At 45.3% G+C, this 22,267-nt stretch overlaps 1 protein-coding gene across 1 annotated transcript in view; it reads right to left on the minus strand.

Moving 5' to 3' along the window:
• LOC146064827 (cytochrome P450 2C5-like) overlaps positions 1–20,950 on the minus strand; it is a 30,007-nt gene extending 9,057 nt beyond the window's left edge. Inside the window, exons 1-7 of the mRNA XM_083178731.1 lie at positions 20,859–20,950; positions 14,350–14,534; positions 12,265–12,427; positions 9,430–9,579; positions 8,212–8,372; positions 7,457–7,633; positions 5,890–6,031 (exon numbers count right to left, since the gene is read on the minus strand). Coding sequence (XP_083034857.1) covers positions 5,890–6,031; positions 7,457–7,633; positions 8,212–8,372; positions 9,430–9,579; positions 12,265–12,427; positions 14,350–14,523 — 967 coding nt within the window. The 5' untranslated portion in view covers positions 14,524–14,534; positions 20,859–20,950. The remainder of the gene's footprint in view (positions 1–5,889; positions 6,032–7,456; positions 7,634–8,211; positions 8,373–9,429; positions 9,580–12,264; positions 12,428–14,349; positions 14,535–20,858) is intronic.
• Positions 20,951–22,267: the final 1,317 nt, after the last annotated feature.

Here is a 22,267-nt window from a genome sequence, read left to right on the forward strand (position 1 = left end):
AGAATGGGCCTATTACATAAAGCATGTGGAAACTAATGGTCTGGATACTGATGTGACCACCTCTTTTCAGACTTGCCCTCCAAAGCTGACCACTGTGTCACCACACATCTATTCCTTACACTGGAGCAATAACGGGCTACACTTGTACAGTAGATAGTGTAAGTGTCCACCGCCACACCTCGCAGTGATATAGATACAGTGTTTTCAATTTATGTGCCAGAATACTATGTGAAGCAGTATTGAATACTTTAAAAAGAAAATCAAAGTCTATTGTTCATTGTGGAGTGTGCTACTGCAATCTTCCTGTTCCCCAGGGACACTTCCTGTCTTATGCCAAGATGGCTACTGAGATCACAACTGAGCATGTGCGGGAGCCATATTGAGACATGAGAGATGTATTCCAGTATTCCTCCCCCTGTAGTGCCTACATGCACTCGCCAGCTGCTTAGCTATTTAAAACCCAATTCCACTAAAGTGACACCCCATGAGAAACAGAGTAAATGTAAAAGTGAGTACAGCTGTACCATATATCAAGAAACTGGGTTGTTCATAGTTGTTGTATAGTCACACTGGTGTGTGCCTACAGTATATAACAATATCAACATCTGCACACACACACACAAACACACACACATAATTTCTATCATATATCACATAAAATTCTAACCAATCAACTTTCTCTTTATCTTGTAAACACAAGCCCATTTCTGTCCATTTTGTCATTGGTACCAGGAACAGGGGGTTTTGGCTTGCACTGACTCTTAGATCGCTACCATAGTTTAGTACCAACTTTTATGCCATTAGAGATATAAATACAAAACCATATACTAGTTGGTGGTGCTCCCCAGAGTTATGGATAACCATACATTTGGGGTAAAGAAAAGATAACTCTTTTTTTGGGGGCACTTTCTTAAATTATTATACTTTTACTGTCATAACATATAAGGGATAATCCAAAACATCAAACAGTTAATATTTTGGGAGTATGCAGGCTGTTTAAGAGGAAATTTGGGCAGTTGGGGAGAGAGAGAGAAAAGGGGAAAGTAATATGTAATTTTTAATTGTTTTTAATGCTTGTGGGATGGATTGGGTATGTGGTATCCACAAGACTGTGATATTATAGGTCAACACACATATTTAAAAATGGTGGATGTTTCAGCTTGTTCCAGTCAAGTTGCCCATGCGTGGGGTTCCTTAGAATTCCCTGGACAATTGATCTTTTTGGCTGATTTTTTTGTTTTTTTCAATGCTCTGTGGCTGTGCAATATTCTTATTGCTTACTGGGATATTGTCCCATATAGCAAAAAAACTCGTGATAATGTGAATATTTAAAATGCTAAGTGATATTAAAATGGCGATAATGTTCTTATACAGTGGTGACGGCCACTATGACAGGAAACCCTTTAAGTTGGCGCCCATGCGCTAGGTTATGCAGAGTGCAAGTTCGTCTGAGATTTGAATATTTGGGAAATCAGATGTGCACCCCTAGGGTCCCAACTGTCCCGTGTTTACCCGTGTGCCCGTAGGGCAGTGAACGGGTTAAACAGTACACAGATTCAGGGGCCGCTAATTGGGGGCAACAGAAGAAAGAAAACTGGGATCTGCTTTTGGGGCTCAGCTCCTGGATCACCCCTGATGGAATACCAGCGCAGGGGGTCACTCTTTGGCTGGCCGCAATGAGAGTCCCTTAGCGAGAGTAATAAGATTGAGATAATAGCACAAATAGAATTCAGCAGGTATTGGTCAGCTATGTATGTACTATAACAATGTTGTAAATAGTTATAATCTATCTTCAATATTCCACAATGTGTTCATACACATTGCAAAGCTGCAATAATTTACTAAGCCTTTGAACGCACAAATATATGTTTGTGAATAATAATTTCTACCAATAGCTGAAAGAAAAGAGCCTGCTGGTATCATTATCTCACAAAAAGAATTACTATCAAAAAAATTTTTTGTACATCTCTGTGATCACTATGATATGGATTTTGTGATCATTACATCCCTTGATAATTACTCAGACTTTAATATCCATTTGCTCATACTTCGAAAAACAGGTACTCAATATACACTATCCAATTCAGACTCATCCAATTTCTTGGGCGATATATATTGCTTTAAGTACCTCTCACTATATTGTATATGCACACTGCAGGCACCATTACTCTCACTTACATAGTACATGAGGAATATGCATAGGTTTAGGTTTGACCAAGGTCCTTATAACTGGTCAAACAGAGACATTTGTTCATACAAATACTTAGACATCACGTCCCAAACCATGGCATTTTACTTATCCTTCTGATGTGAGTTCTGTCTGTGCTTAAATAGCCCCTGGGTCCTCTCTGTGGCCGTCTTTCCACCCTGCTGTACGCGCGTTTCGCCGAGTAGGCATGTTCACCAGTGTATTGCTCTTATTAAAATGTGTGCTTTATATACCTCTTGTGTTAAACGGCGATTGCCGTCAGCTGTTATTATTACAGCTAGTAACCCGTCCGTGCGGGTATCCCATTGTTGGTTGCTTGTGGATAGTAACTCCCCCTTCCATCCCCGTCCTCTGATAGGTCACTGGGGATCGAGCCCCCCCGCGTTTGCAACGGGGTGACGCACGGCTCTCCCACGCTGATGTGGGGAGTTATCCTAATGCCGCGATCATCCTCCTGTGAGACTACATGTCCCACAGTTCTTTGCGCCTGCACATCGCGTATCCTAGCAGGGCAAATAGTACTAATCTCCGGTGCTCTCTATCTCTAACTAAAATAGAGAGCACCGGAGATTAGTACTATTTGCCCTGCTAGGATACGCGATGTGCAGGCGCAAAGAACTGTGGGACATGTAGTCTCACAGGAGGATGATCGCGGCATTAGGATAACTCCCCACATCAGCGTGGGAGAGCCGTGCGTCACCCCGTTGCAAACGCGGGGGGGCTCGATCCCCAGTGACCTATCAGAGGACGGGGATGGAAGGGGGAGTTACTATCCACAAGCAACCACCAATGGGATACCCGCACGGACGGGTTACTAGCTGTAATAATAACAGCTGACGGCAATCGCCGTTTAACACAAGAGGTATATAATGCACACATTTTAATAAGAGCAATACACTGGTGAACAAGCCTACTCGGCGAAACGCGCGTACAGCAGGGTGGAAAGACGGCCACAGAGAGGACCCAGGGGATATTTAAGCACAGACAGAACTCACATTAGAAGGATAAGTAAAATGCCATGGTTTGGGACGTGATGTCTAAGTATTTGTATGAACAAATGTCTCTGTTTGACCAGTTATAAGGACCTTGGTCAAACCTAAACCTATGCATATTCCTCATATACTATGTAAGTGAGAGTAATGGTGCCTGCAGTGTGCATATACAATATAGGCCCTTATTCTGATCGGTGCGGCCCGATCAGAATATGCGGCCGCAACCGTGCAGGCGAATCCCCGCCTTCCATACGGATCGCCACCTGCCGTCCGTATGCGGATATGTGGCGATCCGCATGAAATTGGACGGGGATACGCCTCCTCCATGGTGGGAGCAGCCCCTGCATTCGATGGTCGCCGAACATCGAATGCAGGGCCGCACGCTCCACCAGGTCCCGCAACACAAGACCACACGGACACTTGTCCGTGTGAAATCATGTATAGAGGCGGGCAGCTGACATCCGGCGATGTCAGATGCCCGCCCCGTACACACGCGTCACGGCCTCATTACCATGCATACGCCCCGCGTTTGCATGGGAACGCCCATGAAACGGGGGGCGTATGCATAGGGTAATGAGGCTAAGTAGCCCCTCACGCCCCTCTACGCCCCCTGTGCGGCGTATAAAGAATCCGTGCGGCGAAATCGCCTGCACATGCGCAGAGTGACCTCTGCACATGCGCAGACGATCAACATCGGCGGTCCGTCCGCATGCGGGAATTTCCGCACCGATCAGAATAAGGGCCATAGTGAGAGGTACTTAAAGCAATATATATCGCCCAAGAAATTGGATGAGTCTGAATTGGATAGTGTATATTGAGTACCTGTTTTTCGAAGTATGAGCAAATGGATATTAAAGTCTGAGTAATTATCAAGGGATGTAATGATCACAAAATCCATATCATTGTGATCACAGAGATGTACAAAAAAATTTTTTGATAGTAATTCTTTTTGTGAGATAATGATACCAGCAGGCTCTTTTCTTTCAGCTATTGGTAGAAATTATTATTCACAAACATATATTTGTGCGTTCAAAGGCTTAGTAAATTATTGCAGCTTTGCAATGTGTATGAACACATTGTGGAATATTGAAGATAGATTATAACTATTTACAACATTGTTATAGTACATACATAGCTGACCAATACCTGCTGAATTCTATTTGTGCTATTATCTCAATCTTATTACTCTCGCTAAGGGACTCTCATTGCGGCCAGCCAAAGAGTGACCCCCTGCGCTGGCATTTCCATCAGGGGTGATCCAGGAGCTGAGCCCCAAAAGCAGATCCCAGTTTTCTTTCTTCTGTTGCCCCCAATTAGCGGCCCCTGAATCTGTGTACTGTTTAACCCGTTCACTGCCCTACGGGCACACGGGTAAACACGGGACAGTTGGGACCCTAGGGGTGCACATCTGATTTCCCAAATATTCAAATCTCAGACGAACTTGCACTCTGCATAACCTAGCGCATGGGCGCCAACTTAAAGGGTTTCCTGTCATAGTGGCCGTCACCACTGTATAAGAACATTATCGCCATTTTAATATCACTTAGCATTTTAAATATTCACATTATCACGAGTTTTTTTGCTATATGGGACAATATCCCAGTAAGCAATAAGAATATTGCACAGCCACAGAGCATTGAAAAAAACAAAAAAATCAGCCAAAAAGATCAATTGTCCAGGGAATTCTAAGGAACCCCACGCATGGACAACTTGACTGGAACAAGCTGAAACATCCACCATTTTTAAATATGTGTGTTGACCTATAATATCACAGTCTTGTGGATACCACATACCCAATCCATCCCACAAGCATTAAAAACAATTAAAAATTACATATTACTTTCCCCTTTTCTCTCTCTCTCCCCAACTGCCCAAATTTCCTCTTAAACAGCCTGCATACTCCCAAAATATTCACTGTTTGATGTTTTGGATTATCCCTTATATGTTATGACAGTAAAAGTATAATAATTTAAGAAAGTGCCCCCAAAAAAAAGTTATCTTTTCTTTACCCCAAATGTACATTTTGTCATTGGCCAAGTAAACTACCAGTACACTGGACTGACCCACATGGGCACAAGAGAAATCCCTAGTAGGCGCTACCCATTTTACAAATGTAAGGTTCTAGACAGCACACTACGGGACGGAATGGCGGAGCTTCATCGGGGATCAGATTGCCGGGTACCTGGGATTTTCCTGTTGGTGCTTTCACATCGCACAAAACCTCTGTGGTAATTGGCCACACACCTTAAGCATGCTCACACCACCCCTGCACTACCCCAGTAGTCTAGCCCGACTTGGTTGACCCAGGTGCAAAGATATAATTTGGGACCCCCTCCTCCACTCCAACCCAAGTTCACAATATACATCGCCGCAATGGGTGGCAGCAGTGGGCCCGTTAGTCCTCAAGGGGCCCCGGGGCAATGCACCTGCTGCACCAATGGTAGTTCCGCTTCTGAGTACGAACATTTATGACCCATGGGGGAAAAAAACGGAGCACCAGTAGAAATAGAGGAAAATAATGGGAGGACATACAAGCACCACATATATAGGGCCTTAATAAAAATGTAATTTATTTATTAATCAATGGTAACCACTGTCATACTGCATTTTGCTTTAAAATAGACAACGGTCTCTGGGGCCATTTTTATTTCACAACAGGAGCGCATATATCCTATATATATTCCTTACTTTGGATGTCTGGGTATTTCATCATGAGCAGAAGGCCCCATCTCAGTGTGGTTGAGGTGGTCTCCATCCCTGCCCCAAACAGATTGCTGACCACTACAGCCAAGTTGTCATTGTGATAATACAGAGTGGATTCTGGCTTCCCCTGTTGAATGTTCAAACAATGTCATTCCACCGATGTGTTTACAAATCTAATAAATTGATTGACATATAAAATGCCCATACGTTCTCATTTATTTAACAGGTGGCACCTACCCTGTTTTTTAGCAATAAAGGCTGAGGACAATTCGGACCTAATTTCCATAGAGGGTTAACTTTCAATTTGGCATTGATGTGCCATTTTTTTTACATGCGATAAAGACTCCTGGGGAGCTGCAGCAGCAGCTGGGGCCAGGAGAATATAAAAAAAAAAGTAAAAAGACTGGCTGGGCGCTGTTTGACTGAGAGAGCTCTCAGCCAATCTTTTGACAGTTTTTTTTTTTAAATCCTCCTGTCCATCCGTCAGCTCACTGGCTGCTGCCTGCCCCGCCGCCCGGACCCGCTGCCCCCCATCCTTCCACCCAGAAAAACTGCTGCCTTCTCAGCAGCTCCCGACGGACCTCAGCAGCTGCCACTCCCCCTCCTCCTGCACATACAATCTATCTGATTGGACCTAATACAAAAGAACCCGTGATGTGCCACTGATGGGTCCAATCGGAAATACCCTATGTGCAGTCTCTAGGGTCCTACCCGATGCGCACAGGACCGCGCATCGGGTCAGATGGGCGTCAAACACATGTGATTTGGTCTGATTTATCGGGCCGATACGTCAGAATCTGATTAAATCGTAGTAGTGTATGGGGACCTTCAGAGAGCACCTAATGTCATTTTTCTTTTTTTTAATGACATATTCACTTTTCATCTTTCTGGAAGGTGAGATAAATCTCCCTCAGAGATTTCAGTTACTTCCTTACAGGACATTAACTTTGGATTACAAATAAATTGTTGGAAAAATCAACCACAAGAAAAATCTAGGGGTGACTCCTGGTAAGCTGGCTCTTAATTATATATATGTGTTACCATTACAACGAGTGCCCCCAAGTATCAGAGAAGCCTTGCCAGGGCCAAGATCTCTGAATTACCTATTACCATGTGGTTTTTCAAATCTTGCTATTAATGCCCCTTAAAAACATAGTAATTTCTATTATCATGTAGCCTTAAAGTGGATAGTTATATGGCCTAGAACGGGTACTGCTATCATGCAGTTGAGGGACCTCCAGTACCAGAGAAGTCTTGGTGTGGCTTGGAGGTTTATCATATTTTTTGTAAAATATATCGAACAAAGATCTCTGAATTCCCTTCTATTATGTTGGATTTTCAAATCGAATTACTAATGCCCTTTGGTGTGCTGGGGCTTGTCTCCCCTCCCTTTCAGCACTTGAGGGGCAATACTAATTTGATTGAGCAGCTGTCCCGCAGACTTCGGGACACTGACAGCTTTCCAGGAGGCTTTTCCCCTTTCTGGGGGGCCAGGAGAGGGACCTGATTTCTAGGTAGGCAACTCTGCTAAATGCAAGGATGTAATTGTTACCTCCAGCTGCTTAGCCAAGAACACATCAATCAGATTCCTCTGGTCGTTCACATCCAGCTCTTCCTTCTGTTTTGTAAATGTCTCTGTTATGAAGCTCAGAATCCTTCTGGTGTTGCGAAACATTGTTCTGTGAACACCCGGCAGCCAGTCAATCACAGTCGGAAAACTATTGTACAGCTTTAAAAGAAGAAAGTTGGTTTATACAAATCTGAAAGTTACAGGACATTGAAGCTATAAATGATTTCATGCCATATAATCAGTCTCACATTGTCTCACATGTTATTAAAACTCAAAAAAAAAAAAAAAATCACTGACACTGTAAATTACTCTATCAGCAAGAGGGTGTATAATTCTCAGGCCATAGGGCATGTCTATCTCCATATATGGACATGTATGCGCTTAAATGACAGGCCAAAGGTCGACACACCAAAAAGATCAACATGGAAAGGTCAACGTGAAAAAGTTTGATGCCGGGATTGGGATCGTCAAAATCGCCAGGATATTAAGATTTCTTGATTAGACTTGCTCAGATGCTGCCCAGATGTTCCCGACCGGCTTGCGGGTCTGCGACATCGTGACGTGATGTCAGAGGTCACGATGCGCAGGACGCACCCCCGCACACTTCTGACGCTCGCCTGCCTGACTCCCCGGCTGCACTACCTGCCCAGCTGTTGACGCCCCCGGGGATTTGTCACTAGAAGAAAAAATTAAGTAAAACAATAATTCCGTGAAACAGCAATAGGACAAAAACTTACCCGAACCATGGGACTGCCCAGGAGTCTGACATTTTCATTAACTGAACTCATGAGCCTCAGTAGGGTTGGATCATCATATTCATATCTATGACTGAGTAGTATGCACACAATTATATTGGCTACGGCAGCGTTCATGATCATCATATTGTTAAAGGGCTTGCCTAAAAACAGAAAAAGAGAAAAAGATAGTAAAAAATAATAAACCACACGGCAATTACTTAATAAAGCACATCTATGAAATATTGCGGACCGGCAGCGGCCAACAGGATGGCAGTTTAATAAAGTATGACTCCATAGTATGTTATCATTACTCAAGATCTAGATCAGAGGCCCGAGGGCAGTACGAGGAATAAGTAAAAAGTAAAAAGGAGAAAAAAAAATAGGACTGTCCCCTAGGGGTCAGAACTGGGGGCGCAATGTCACGTGTTGCTTAACCTGCAGCTGTTTAGTAAATGGGATAGAAGGCGGAGTACCTGTATGTAGGGGAAGCACTGAGAGCGAAACATATTGTTTGATTCATTCATTCATTGATGAGATCTGATTGATTACATTTTTTATTTTAATTAATTAAAATTGAAAATAGTTCTGGAACAAATTATAAAAAAAAAAAGTTTCCTAATGTGAGTTTTTTTTTTAATATCTAAAATATAAAATTCTCATGCAATTGCAAAGTGATCCATCACTGGCCTAAGAACAACGAGATGCGGTCATTTGGTCTACAGCATGATGGTCGACAGTCATTAGGTCGACACCATTAGGTCGACATGGGGAAATGTCAACATGAGTCTAGGTCGACGTGGGAAAAGGTCGACATGGTTCTAGGTCGAATGGTCATTAGTTCGACAGGTCATTAGTTCGATGGTGTCTAGGTCGACAGTCAAAAGGTCGACATGGGTTTTTTCACTGTTTTTTGAGCCGACATGTGCCGACAGGTGGTCCCAAACCCAGTTCAGATGCTATTAAAAAGATTGATATGATCTGTTATCATCACCATTCAATTGACAGTGAGACACTACAAAAAAATCTGGAAGTTAAGGTCCTTTTACTATTCAGAATTATCGTTACAGGATTTTGTACATTGGGGTGATACTAATTAATTTGGACGGGGCCAAATTCGGCCCCATTCCGATGTTTGGGGGTATGTGTATAACATAACAATATTGCTATAGTAATCTCTAGTCTCTGTCCCTGTGGATATTACACAGTAACACAACTCACCTCCATAGGATTTAAATGTCTTTGCTAAACATTCAGCCTCTTCAATAATTCTGTTCTCTATGTCCTTCTTCCCCATCCCGAAATCACGTAATGTGGAAAGTGCAAATCGTCTCATCGCTTTCCAGCTTTCTCCTTTAGCAAAGACAATACCTGAGGAGAGTGGGTCAGACAGGTCAATGTGCTGATGTATAGTGAGAATACTAGGCTGACACAGCCTGGCTGACTATTGAAAGCTGACTATTGATATGTTGTCAGCTTTTAAAGTAGGAAGATTTTTAAGTAGGGAGAAAAAAGTTACATAGCTTAAAGTCTGGACTTAGACTGGACTTAAACTGGACAGAAATTGATATCTTGATATCAAAGTGATTCAGAAAAACAATAAAACTACAGCAACTCAGAAAACCAAGGGACTGCTTTGAGTGTGCTCACTTCATACTCACAACATACTACTCCTGGCTATCTGACTGTTCATCCAGCTTATCACCATTTCTGCAACTGCTAAACCTTTGAATATCACTGTTAATGCTTGTATTTTCACGGTCTGTTTTGAAAATGCCCAGCTGTACCTCTAATGACTTCACCTCTCCTGCTCTTCCATTGATAATAGGTGTTCCCCATCATTTTATTCTTGGCCCTCTTCTTCTCTATCTGTACACGTCCTCTCTGGGTGAGCTTATTTGCTCACTTAACTTTCACTATCATCTCTATGCTGATAATACTGAAATCTACCGATCCTTTCCTGATCTCTCTCCCTCCATCCTCACTCATATCTCCAACTGTCTCTGTGATATCTACTCCTGGATGACCCAGCGCTTTTTTAGACTTAAAATATCAAAGACTAAGCCGACCTCTTTCCGCCCTCCAGCATAAAACCTGACCATCTCTCATCCTAACCTGTTTATGCTCACGTCTTTCCCTTCTGTGTCACCCCTGTCTGTCTAACCCTCTCCTTTTAGAATGTAAGCTCTCACGAGCAGGGCCCTCTCTCCTCATGTGCCTTTCTTAGAATATATAAACCACTGCCACCCTGATGATTGCTTCAGTGTCCTGTCCCCTGATGCAACTATCAGTATTAACCATGTACTTGTCCTAAACTGTCTTTTACTGTAATTTGGTATGTGTTTTTGCTCATAACTATGCTCTGTAAAGCGCTGCGGAATATGTGTGCGCTATATTAGAAACTGTTAATAAATAAATAAATAAATAAATGTATAGTACAGGGCACATTAGTTCTGCAAAAACAGGGGGGGGGGGGGGTGTTCAATGTTGGGACATTACGACAGTCCCGGGATGTTTTCGACCAGCTCACCTGCAACGCGACAGCTGGATTTCAATGTCCATCTGTCGAGTGTCGAAAAGGGGGCATATCTGCAAAAACGTCCGTGGATTGTCGAGAAACGGCCATGAATTCGACAAGTCACGGACGTTTCTGACAAAACAGATCTGACTGGTATCAAAGTCGCATCTGTTTTGTCGAAATCCGCCTGTTGGAAATTGCAGCATTGAATAGGCGGCAGGCGCTGTCAGAAACAGCACCCTACATTGCATACCCTACAATATTTTTGGGGAGATGTGAGGTTCACCAAAAATACAAATACCTTCACACCTCGGGGAATAGTACATACTAACCCACTGTCCTAGATCCTCTAGGAAACTCCAGAATTAGGGGGTGAGTTGATGCCACTATGGGGCCTCAAGCACTTCCTGGTAAAAGTGGGGCAATGGAGGATGATGACGGGATTCACTATGAATTTCCTTCATCACAGCTCTAGCTACGTAAAGCTGGGATTTGGTGCAAACTGTCAGGATCTTGCCAGAGTCACTAAGAATGGTGCCAGCTCTTCATCACTCCACCACCCACTCTCAGCCAAAACCACCTTCTCATACCACTACAACTTCTCATGTACAGTGACGAGGGGAAGTCTCAAGTATTAGTTGAGAGGGTTAGAGATGCGGCGGAGGGTAAAACAGCACTATAACAGGGTAGGAAAAAACGGTCCACGAGATCGTCCAACAGGTTCAGGTTTTCCAGTCCACCTAGTCGGAGCACAGGTGTAGTCATTACTTACTGTCACACGTTCAAACGTGTGCTGCATTCATTCCTAACTGACACATTCTACAGATCCACCGGTGGTCTGGGAAGCATGGACTGGTGGTAGATCTTGAGGACCAGTCTGGCCAGTCCCGCAGTAGTGGGATGGTAAGGCTACAGATTTAAGTAGGATATACAGTATCAAAATTAACCACCATCTGCCACCGGATCTGCTGGTAGTCCCCATCAGCTGACCGCCGAACACGCAATAAATCTCTAAAAGCACTGTATCTAATCATGTGGACATTTAATCAGTGCCATCGTAATGAATGCTGACATGGTCTTTGTTGATATGCCAACTATTATAGTGTGCTGCATGTCGACAATATAATAATGTCAACATTCTCATGTCGGCGTGATGAATGTTGGCAAAATATACAGATGGGAAAGATAAGGCTGCTGCAATTTCTTACTGGTATGGTAGCAGCTGCTTTTCCAGGCGAAAGTCTGGGGCTGGTGTGTCTCCACAAACACGGCCCACTCTAAATATACAGTAGGAATATGCATTTGCTGGCAGATGCATCCAATTGCGTGCAGTTCAGAATCAGGGGCCGACATGATGTCAGCCGACTGCCCTGTCTTCGTCCAGGCGGTCTCAGCTGACTTATATTTGTGAAGGCAGGGGACATCATTCGATGGTCTCTGACGTAACCCACAAATGCTGAGCACAGGGTCAGCTGCATTTTTTATATATGTATATATATATATATATATATATATATAATTTTTTATTAAAAAATTACCATTATTCTTCATTGTTTTAGCAATTACGGGAATGTGCGGTCTGTCAGAAAATTCCTCAGCGTGGTTAATTAGAGCATCCTTAATAACATCATATCCCCATAGGACGACCGTCTTTGTCATACCGAACTGGACGCTGAATACTGGGCCGTACGTCTTTGCCATCTGTAAATGCAGCAAACACTAGCTGAAGTTATTTGGGCTACATATACTGTATGCAGTGTTATACTATAGCAGTAACCATGAGCCACATTTGGAACCCATACCTTGGAGGATTACCAGACACAGAAGCGGAAATTTCAAACAATGGGGCAGATGTATTAAGCCTTAACAAGAGGTAAATGCAAGGGTGATAAAGAGAGATAAACGTCCAGCCAATCACCTGCTAACTGCCATGTTACAGGCTGTGTTTGAAAAAAGTCAGTGAGGAGCTGATTGGCTGGACGTTTATCTGTCTTTATCACCGTTGCATTTATCTCTTTTTGGCTTAATACATCTGCCCCAATATCAGGTAATCTCAACAAGTTGTTACTGTGGTAACAGGAGTAGTGGCGGCTCAAGGGGATGGGCTGCAGCACAGTTCAAAGTTCAAATAGGGAAGCCACACCCACTGCAACCAACTGCCATTCCAAACTGCCTCACTGGCAGTTGGTGCGATTCCAGTATTCACATTTTAAACTGTGTTGCAGCGCCTCCTCTGGAGAACGGGAATATTTTATAACATACTTCCAACATTAATACAATTTCCATGGAACGTTTTGTAATGTACAGTTGTCCCTACACCTAATGTGCCAAGATCTCTGTATGGGGACATCGGTGCACTACATTCCCCAGCATAGCATGTACACTGGACATTATTATGTGTTAATTTACTGTATTGTAATTACTTCCACTCAATATGCACTGGAGACACATGCCTAGGGGCAGCACTTGTTGGAGGTGGTGGGGGGCAGCACTTGGATGCCTGTAATATTCCACTCAATCCAGAATTTAACCGTAATATATATTTCCACTGTATTGTACGGCGCACTGCCACAGAGCTTGGACGGATAAGACATGTGCGGAGTTGTCCAATGTAGCAAAAATGAATACAGTATATGGCTTATTTTTTTATTATAAAATAGTGTAAAATTAAAGGGTTAAAAAAGATTAAACATACAGATGGAGCAGCTCTCATTGGAGCTGCTCCTGGCGATAGAATCGCCAATCGCCGATGCACGCTATCTGACAGAAGGGGGCGCGCATACATGAGATGCTCGCCTGCCCCGTTCCATTCCAGCCCTCCACCACCCTCCACTGGCTCCCCGCTGCTCCCTCCAGCTCCCCCCCAGCCCCCACTCACCATAACCATCTCCCTTTTGCGGAGACGAAAAGCCACTCACTGCCCCCGTGCTGCCCTACCATCAGGCATGGTGTGAAAAGAAAATAGTGCCTGAAGCATGGCAACCGCAGCGAGCCATGTGAAGGGACCTGGTGCTATGTTTCAGTGTCGACTTTTGGTGAAAAAAAAAGTGAAAAACCCCGACCTTATGACTGTCGACCTTCCTGCATGTTGACCTAGTGGTGTCGACCTAATGCGTGACGACCTAGTTGCTGTCTACCCAATGATCCATATCCCTGTAAGCAGGGCCGCCAACAGGGGGCGCTGTGGGTACAGCTGTCCCGGGCCCTGGCCTCTGGAGGGGCTGGGGCAGCTGCTCACAGTGACACCTCACACCCCCGTACACTGCCTCCCCCACCCGGCGGCCCCCCAGCCAGGCATGCACGATACACAGTGCAGCCTGCAGAGCGCCGAGCCTAGGACACAGAGGGGCTCGGTACTCTGCAGGCTGCACTGTGCACTGCAGTGTGCGCTCCTGAGGAGACGTGGGATGCCGCAGCTAGGTAAGTAACGGTGTGAATGAAGGTCAGCTTCATGCTCGTTCGGGGAAACTCAGCAGACAAATACGAATCACTTCACCATCGGAAAATACGAATCCTGAGACTACAGAACCGTCCGTAATCAGGGATCTTAGTAAGTTTCCCTCATCGTGTCAGTGTACAGCTGTAATATAATTCAGTGACTGTGTCGTGGTGCGCAGTATTACCTCTGCAAATGTCTTCTGAGGTTTTCCCATGTCGATCGTGTGTAGATTGCCAATGATCGGCAATGGTTTGGGTCCCGGGGGGAAATTCTTGTACTTGTCTGGTTTCTGGTTGTTATACACATAGGTCAAGTATAGGATGACCACAGCGGACACAAGGACTGTGACAGGGTCCATGATGTGAAGGTCTGTAAAAGGAAGATAATACAGAGATAGTTTATTAGAAGTGTAAAGGTCTATATATATATATATATATATATATATATCTTATATATTTGGCTACATCTGTCACTCAAAGTGTGTCTGGAGCTGTAACGCTGACTCACATGACTGACTCACATGACAGAGAACCAGCCCAGTGAGCCCACAGACAGTGCCAAACACCCTCTGCCTCTCCATGTTACACAGCAAAGACACAGCTACTCACCAGACACACCAGGTGAGCGCCCCACACCTCCATACCTCCCAACATGACCCTCTCCAGGAGGGACAGAATGCTCTGTTTGTGGACTTCCATCTTAATTTATGATTGTCATCACCTGTTTTAAACAGGGTAATTGATAAGAAAGGTGTTTAAGCACAGGTGATGGTAATCCATAAATTAAGAAGAAAGTCCAGAAACAGAGCAATGTGTCCCTCCTGGAGAGGGTCATGTTGGGTATGCACCTCCCTTCCCCCCCTCCCCCCCATTCACGGCATCCCCACGATTAAATGGCACATGCAAAACACTGACATGGCTATGGTCGATAATGAAAAAGATTAATTTTTCACTTTTTTAATGTTTTCATATTCTTTCTCATGTGTCGACATGGACACCAATGAAGTGCCACACTTATGTCAACATTTACATGTGTTGACCTTTCTGTGTTGATTTTTTCTTGTGGCGATTCGCGGCACCCCCCGCGACCCCCCTCCCGCTATTTGCAGCTCCCCCCCGCAATTCGCGGCACCCCCGGTGACTCCCGCAATTCGCGGCCCCACCCCGTGACACCCTGTGATTCGCGGCACCCCGCGCCCCCCCTCCCACGATTCGCGCCAACCCCCCCGGGCCCCCCCTCCCGCGGTTCACGGTGCCTCCCACGACCCCCCCTACCACGATTCGCCACCCCTGACCCCCCCTCCTGTCATTGCGGCAACCCCCCGCAGCCGCGACCCACCCTCCCGCGATTCACTACAACCCCCCGTGCCCCCCTCCCACGATTCGCGGCACCCACACCCCCCACGACCCCCCCCTCCCGCAATTCACGGCATCCACCCACTACCCCTCCTCCCGTGATTCGCGGACACCCCTCACCTCCTCCCTCCCCCCCCCACCCCCACGCGCGATTCACGGCAACCCCAGGATTAAATGGCACATGCACAACACTGGCACGGCTATGGTCGACAATGAAAAAGGTTGACATGAGTTTTTGAAGATTTATTTTTCTTTTTTTGAATCTCTTATATATTTGGCTACATCTGTCACTCAAAGTGTGTCTGACCCTCTAACGCTGGGTGGAGCCTCTGACTCACATGACAGAGAACCAGCCCAGTGAGCCCACAGTCATAGGAGGGACACCTTGCTCTGCTCCTGCACTTTCCTTTTAATGTATGATTGCCATCACCTGTGTTGAAGCACCTTTCCTATCAATTAACCTGTTCAACACAGATGGAGGTAATCATACATTAGGAAGAAAGTCCAGCGGCAGAGCATTGTGTCCCTCCTGGCATGGGTCATGTTGGGAGGTATGCACAGTGCCAGACACCCTCTGCCTCCCCATGTTACCCAGCAAAGACACAGCTACTCACCAGACACACCAGGTGAGAACCCCCGCCGCCCCCCCTCCCGCGATTCGCGGGGCCCCTCCCACGATTCACGTGCTCCCCCGCCCCCGCAAACCCCTCCTACCGCAATTCGCGGCAACCCCAGCCCCCACGGCCCCCCCCTCCGGCGATTCAGGGCACCCCACCCCCCACGTCCCACCCCTCCCGCAATTCGCAGCACCCACCCCTGCGACCCCCCCTCCCCCAATTCATGGCACCCCCCGCCACCCCCCCTCCCGTGGACACCCCCCACCGCCCCCTCCCCCAGTCGCTGCGTTTTACAGCATCCCCAGGATCAAATGGCACATGCAAAACCCTGACACGGCTATGGTCGACGATGAAAAAGGTTGACATGAGTTTTTGAAGATTTATGTTTCATTTTAAGAATGTTTTCATATTCATTCTCATGTGTCGACATGGTTACCAATGAAGTGCCACACTTATGTCAACATTTACATGTGTTGACCTTTCTGTGTTGATTTTTTCTTGTGGCGATTTGCGGCACCCCAGCGACCCCCTCCCGTGATTCGTGGTACCCCCCCCCCCACGCAACCCCCCTCCCGCAATTCGCGTCACCCACCCCCCACGACCCCCCCCTCCCGCAATTCGCGGCACCCCGCACCCCGCGCAATTCGCAGACACCCCCCACCTCCCTCCGCCCCCCATTCACGGCAACCCCACAATTAAATGGCACATGCAAAACACTGACATGTCTATGGTCGACAATGAAAAAGGTTGACATGAGTTTTTGAAGATTTATGTTTCATTTTAAGAATGTTTTCATATTCATTCTCATGTGTCGACATGGTTACCAATGAAGTGCCACACTTATGTCAACATTTACATGTGTTGACCTTTCTGTGTTGATTTTTTCTTGTGGCGATTTGCGGCACCCCAGCGACCCCCTCCCGTGATTCGTGGTACCCCCCCCCCACGCAACCCCCCTCCCGCAATTCGCGTCACCCACCCCCCACGACCCCCCCTCCCGCAATTCGCGGCACCCCCCACCCCGCGCAATTCGCAGACACCCCCCACCTCCCTCCCCCCCCCATTCACGGCAACCCCACAATTAAATGGCACATGCAAAACACTGACATGTCTATGGTTGACAATGAAAAAGGTTGACATGAGTTTTTGAAGATTTATTTTTCACTTTTTGAATGTTTTCATATTAATTCTCATGTGTCGACATGGACACCAATGAAGTGCCACACTTATGTCAACATTTACATGTGTTGACCTTTCTGTGTTGATTTTTTCTTGTGGCAATTTTTTTCCAGTGACAACTATGTGCACGTCAACCTAGACATCATCAACCAATTCTTTGTATAATATATAACACCTGTTCTGTTTTACTGTAGGTGTTTTGTCAGATCTTTTATTGCTACTATTACTGTTTATGTAAATGCATTCGGAATGACAGCAACATCCTTCCATCCTTCTACAAGAATATATAACCAACTAGGTTGATTCATCGCGCCCCGTGCCCCTCCTCCCGCAAATCGCGGACCCCCCACGCACCCCCCCTCCCGCGATTCACGCCCCACTCCCACGATTCACGTCACCCCCGCGCACCCCCCCTCCCGCAATTCGCAACCCCCCCTCGCGCAATTCACGCCCCCTCCGGCGATTTGTTGACACCTGCGCCCCCTCCCTCCCTTGATTCACGGCACCCCCGTGCCCCTCCCGCAATTCACGGCACCCCTAAGCCCCTCTTTAGTCCCCTGTATACTCACACACCCCTATCACTACCCAGCTTCCTGCTCTCCTGAACCGTAACTTCCATCACTGGGGAGTCGCTGACGCTGTTTTGCCCACATGCCCCTATCATGCCTCATAGCCTAGCCTCCTGCTCTCATGCACCCTAACTCCCACCCAGTAGGAGGAGACACTGACTCAGGGCCACCATCCTGTACTGCTACGCTGGACCCTCACCCACTGGCAGAAGCTGCACAGTACCTCCCACCCTCCTCTTTAGTCCCCCTTATTCCCACACACCCCTATCACTACCCAGCCTCCTGTTTTCCTGTGTCGTGACCTCCGCCAGTGGGGAGCCGCTGACTCAAAAACACCCTACTATAATATTGCACACACACACCTAAACAACATGCACACACAGCCCCCCCCCCCCCCCACACCCACAAATGTCACTGTACCATCCACACTATCAATGTACATCTTACTCTGTAACCGCTTTTTAATTAAACAAAACAATGCACACCCCCTTCCACATCATATGCTCTCTATTTAACACATTTCACCTATAACTCAAGTTGCAATACAGGCCATCTGTCATACAAATCTAACCATATTTCTCACAATACAAACGTTCACAAATTAAGGGAGCCCAGCCCCTTACGACGGTGTGAAGAGCGCCCGTAGGGCGCGATGAATCACCTAGTATATATATATATATTTATATATATATATATATATATAAAGAAAAGGTTTCAGAGGGCGCTATATAATGATATATTTATTTTGACAATACTCAATGTCAAATTTAAATTTAGAAAACATAAAAATACTTTAAAACATGACATAAAAGACACATATATGTGTATTACAAGAGTAAACAGTTTTGGTTACATGAACACTCCTTTGACAGATTGTTAGTCGCTGTTATTACTGTTCTTTGACTGTTTGTTAGTAGGAGTTTAGTCGGTTAGGATGTAGAGCCCAACACGTTTCGTCAGTATGACTTGCTCAGGGGCGAAAGCAAACCAATACTTGAATATTGAATAGAATGTATACCACACCAGTATTCCAGAATCTCACAAATCAGGAGTAAACAGCCGTGAAATAGAGTACTTCTATGAAGATAGTTAGCTCAAAATGAGCTAAAAATATATGGCCTTTAGTCCAGCCAACAACCATATATAACTGATGTGTCTCAGTTGGATCCCAAAGCTGATCCCAAAGTGACACAGACACATACACACTCACTCACTCACACACACACACACACAGTCCTCTGGAATCTTGTCCGAGTGTATAATTAGCACAAAGGGCCTGATTCAGACATGTTCACTAGGCAGCGGGCAGGAAAACGCAAATCCCCACACTAGCATGCACACTTACACATCGACTCACACGTAGACACAAGGAGGAGAAATCTTTCCATGGTCGCCCGCCCCAAGCAAGCATGGATTCGCCCATAAAATGCTGGCCGGTCCCCTGTGTCCCCTGTGTCCTCCCCTGTGGATGACGGGGACATGGATATATGTGAGACGCTCGTGTGTCCCCTTCAGATGGCGATTCCTCAGGCTGGCTGCGAGGCGCTCCATCTGTACCGTATTTATTTAAACGATCTATAAACTTTAACATGACATACCTGTAGTAACATATAACATAGTAGATAAAGTTGAATAAAGTCGTTCGCCCATCAAGTTCAACCTGTTGTAAATGAACTCATAGGAGTAAGTCCTAGATGTGATATCCTCCCCCAGGATTATACATTTTGATTCCATTGTTGATTTAACTAGTTTGTTGGAAATGTCCTCATTTAACCCGCTGATCCCCCCCCAGTAGACCAAAACTTGCTGCTTATAGTCCTGAATGTCATTGTCCGTCAAGCACTCTTGTCCAACCTTATCTTAATTGTAATTTATGCATCAACATCTCCGCTGGCAGTGAGATCCACACCTTTACTGCCCTCACCGTAAAGAACCCCTTCCTGCTAAGTGTGCGAAACCTCCTCTCCTTCAGTTTAAGTGGATGCCCTCTTGTCTTGGTCATGGACCTTAATGTAAAGAGGGTGCTTAATAGTCCCTGATATAGCCCCTTAATATATTCATACATGTTAAGCATCGGTCCGCTTAAACGTCTTTTTTCAAATGCAAGTATTCCTAGTTTAGATAATCTGTAACACATGTTCCCCATCCCTTTAATTAGCTTAACCCTTTGAGCGCCGAGTGAATTTGTCACAATAGGTGTGAAAATTGGCAAGCAAACATGTTTCTCATCATAATGACCTGTAACGTCACCTAATATAGGAAATATAATTTTTTTACAACATTTTTTTATTTGAATTTATATAACAAATTTGAGAGGCGCTGGCTTTATTAGAATACATAGTGCGCATCGCTCACAGAGATGTTGGCACCCAAAGGGTTAATACCTGTAAGACATAAAGATTAACATATGGTGGCAAAGAAAGAACGACTAAAATGATCAGCTACCCTAAATCTAACATCGCTATCAGTAACGAAAAACCAAAAAAGCTAAAATCACAAAGGTATCCACTCAAACCTTGTACCTTGACTACCCACCGGAAGGGTAATGACACTGCCCCAACAAGGTAAGATAAGACAGTAAAGGAAGGTGACTAACGTTAGTTCTTTGGGACATGGTTTCGCCAAGATGAACAGTTACCTGCTGTTACTGTATGCATGAGTCAGGCCCAGAAAGGTGTTAAACATCTCCTGTATTAGATGAAGAAATACTGTATACTCAGTGCTATTTTTCCGTAGGAACTCAGAACCTCTAATTAAATAGGATATCATCAGGAACTGGGTTCCTAAACCTTTAATGGGCCAAAATATACTTTGCATAAGATAAGTTTTATTTTAAAGTCACCTGCGAGGGCCTTTGTTTTCTAAATATAATGTCTCTCGGTCTCTCTCTCTCTCTCTCTCTCTCTCTCTCTCTCAGATTCACAGAATAAGCTAATGTTCAATGAAAATTCTGACAACTTAAAGTTTTCTTACTGATTGCTGCAAAGGTTATGTAGAGTGCTGGTTCTCTCCTCTCTCTCCTGGTCTGCTGCAGTGCGCTGTGTGTGTGTGCGTGTGTGCGTGTGTGTCTGTTTTTATAAACACCTGGAGAATATTTAAACCGTTCGATTACAACACAGCTAACTCACAGTGGTATACAGTATAAAAAGTCCAAATACTGTGACTCCTCCCCACTCTGGACACATACAGTGGTGCAATTAAGAAATATGTTGCAGGTGTACAAGGTACCACCTCATGCCCTCCTGCTGTCATTAAGGACATTTTTTTTTAATCAAATTAATGGCTCCATCTGTAGGTACCGTCTAGTGGGTTGCGGGTGGTGTGTTCCGGGCCGAACCCAAAGGGTCAAACCCCCCCCCCCCCCCCCCACCCCCGATGTGTTGCCTCTTAGGGCTTCTTCCAAAGCGGCAAAAAATAAAATCTTGCTGAAGGCGCTCGCACATGTGCATTAGCGCCTATGTGCATACGCAGAACCCCACCATCCACAGAAGGACTAAATTCGCTGCTAAACACGCAGAGCTGAATCGGCCCCAATATCCGAGATAGAAAGCAGTGCAGCGTCCAGATATATTAGTAAATAACACTCCCTTTTCTATTCAAGAAAAAAGAAAGAAGAAAGTCCCTAGAGGTCCAACTGATTGTGGTGGAACCGGCTGGTGGGCGGCGGCTGCCATTACATTGTGGCGGTATGGATCTTTAACGTGTTTTCAAGTAAAAACGCTGGTACTGAAATGTAAGGGTTATGGATTATTAGGTCGACCGTGTCTATGTCAACAGTCAAAGGTGGACCACTATTGGACAGAAGGCCTACACATGAAAAAGGTCTACATGAATTAGGTCAATATGGTCAAAAGGTCAACTTGGAAAAGGGTCAACATGAGTTTTTCACTTTTTTTTGGTGTCTATGTCGACATAGGTCGACGTGGACACGTATCAGTTTAACGCGTCTCCTCGCATGGCTGCCATGCTTCGTGAGCTGTGCCTCGCTGCGTTATTATATTCTCCCCCTATGCCCACTGGGATGGTAAAGTATAAACAAGTTGGTTTAAAAAAAAAATCATGAATAACACATGATGATCTTTTTCAATGTCGCCCTTTTTCATGTTGCTTGTGCCGACCGGTTGACCATGTCAACCTTTTTTAGGTGTTGACCATCTGTCTGTCAACCAATAGTGGTCAACCCTTTGGCTGTTGACCTAGACACTGTCGAACTAATGACCGGATTCCAAATGTGGGTGCTGGTCCTTTTACATCTGACCTGGAAACGGCTGTGTACCATGCACACTTCCCCTTTACTCCATTATACCCAATCTCGCCTTTATCCAACAAACAGAACTCAACTCACCTCTGTCCTGTTTATTATTATTACATAACCTTCCCTC

This window comes from Crinia signifera, chromosome 3 (assembly GCF_055691185.1).
Source record: "Crinia signifera chromosome 3, ASM5569118v1, whole genome shotgun sequence".
Classification (NCBI taxonomy): domain Eukaryota; kingdom Metazoa; phylum Chordata; class Amphibia; order Anura; family Myobatrachidae; genus Crinia; species Crinia signifera.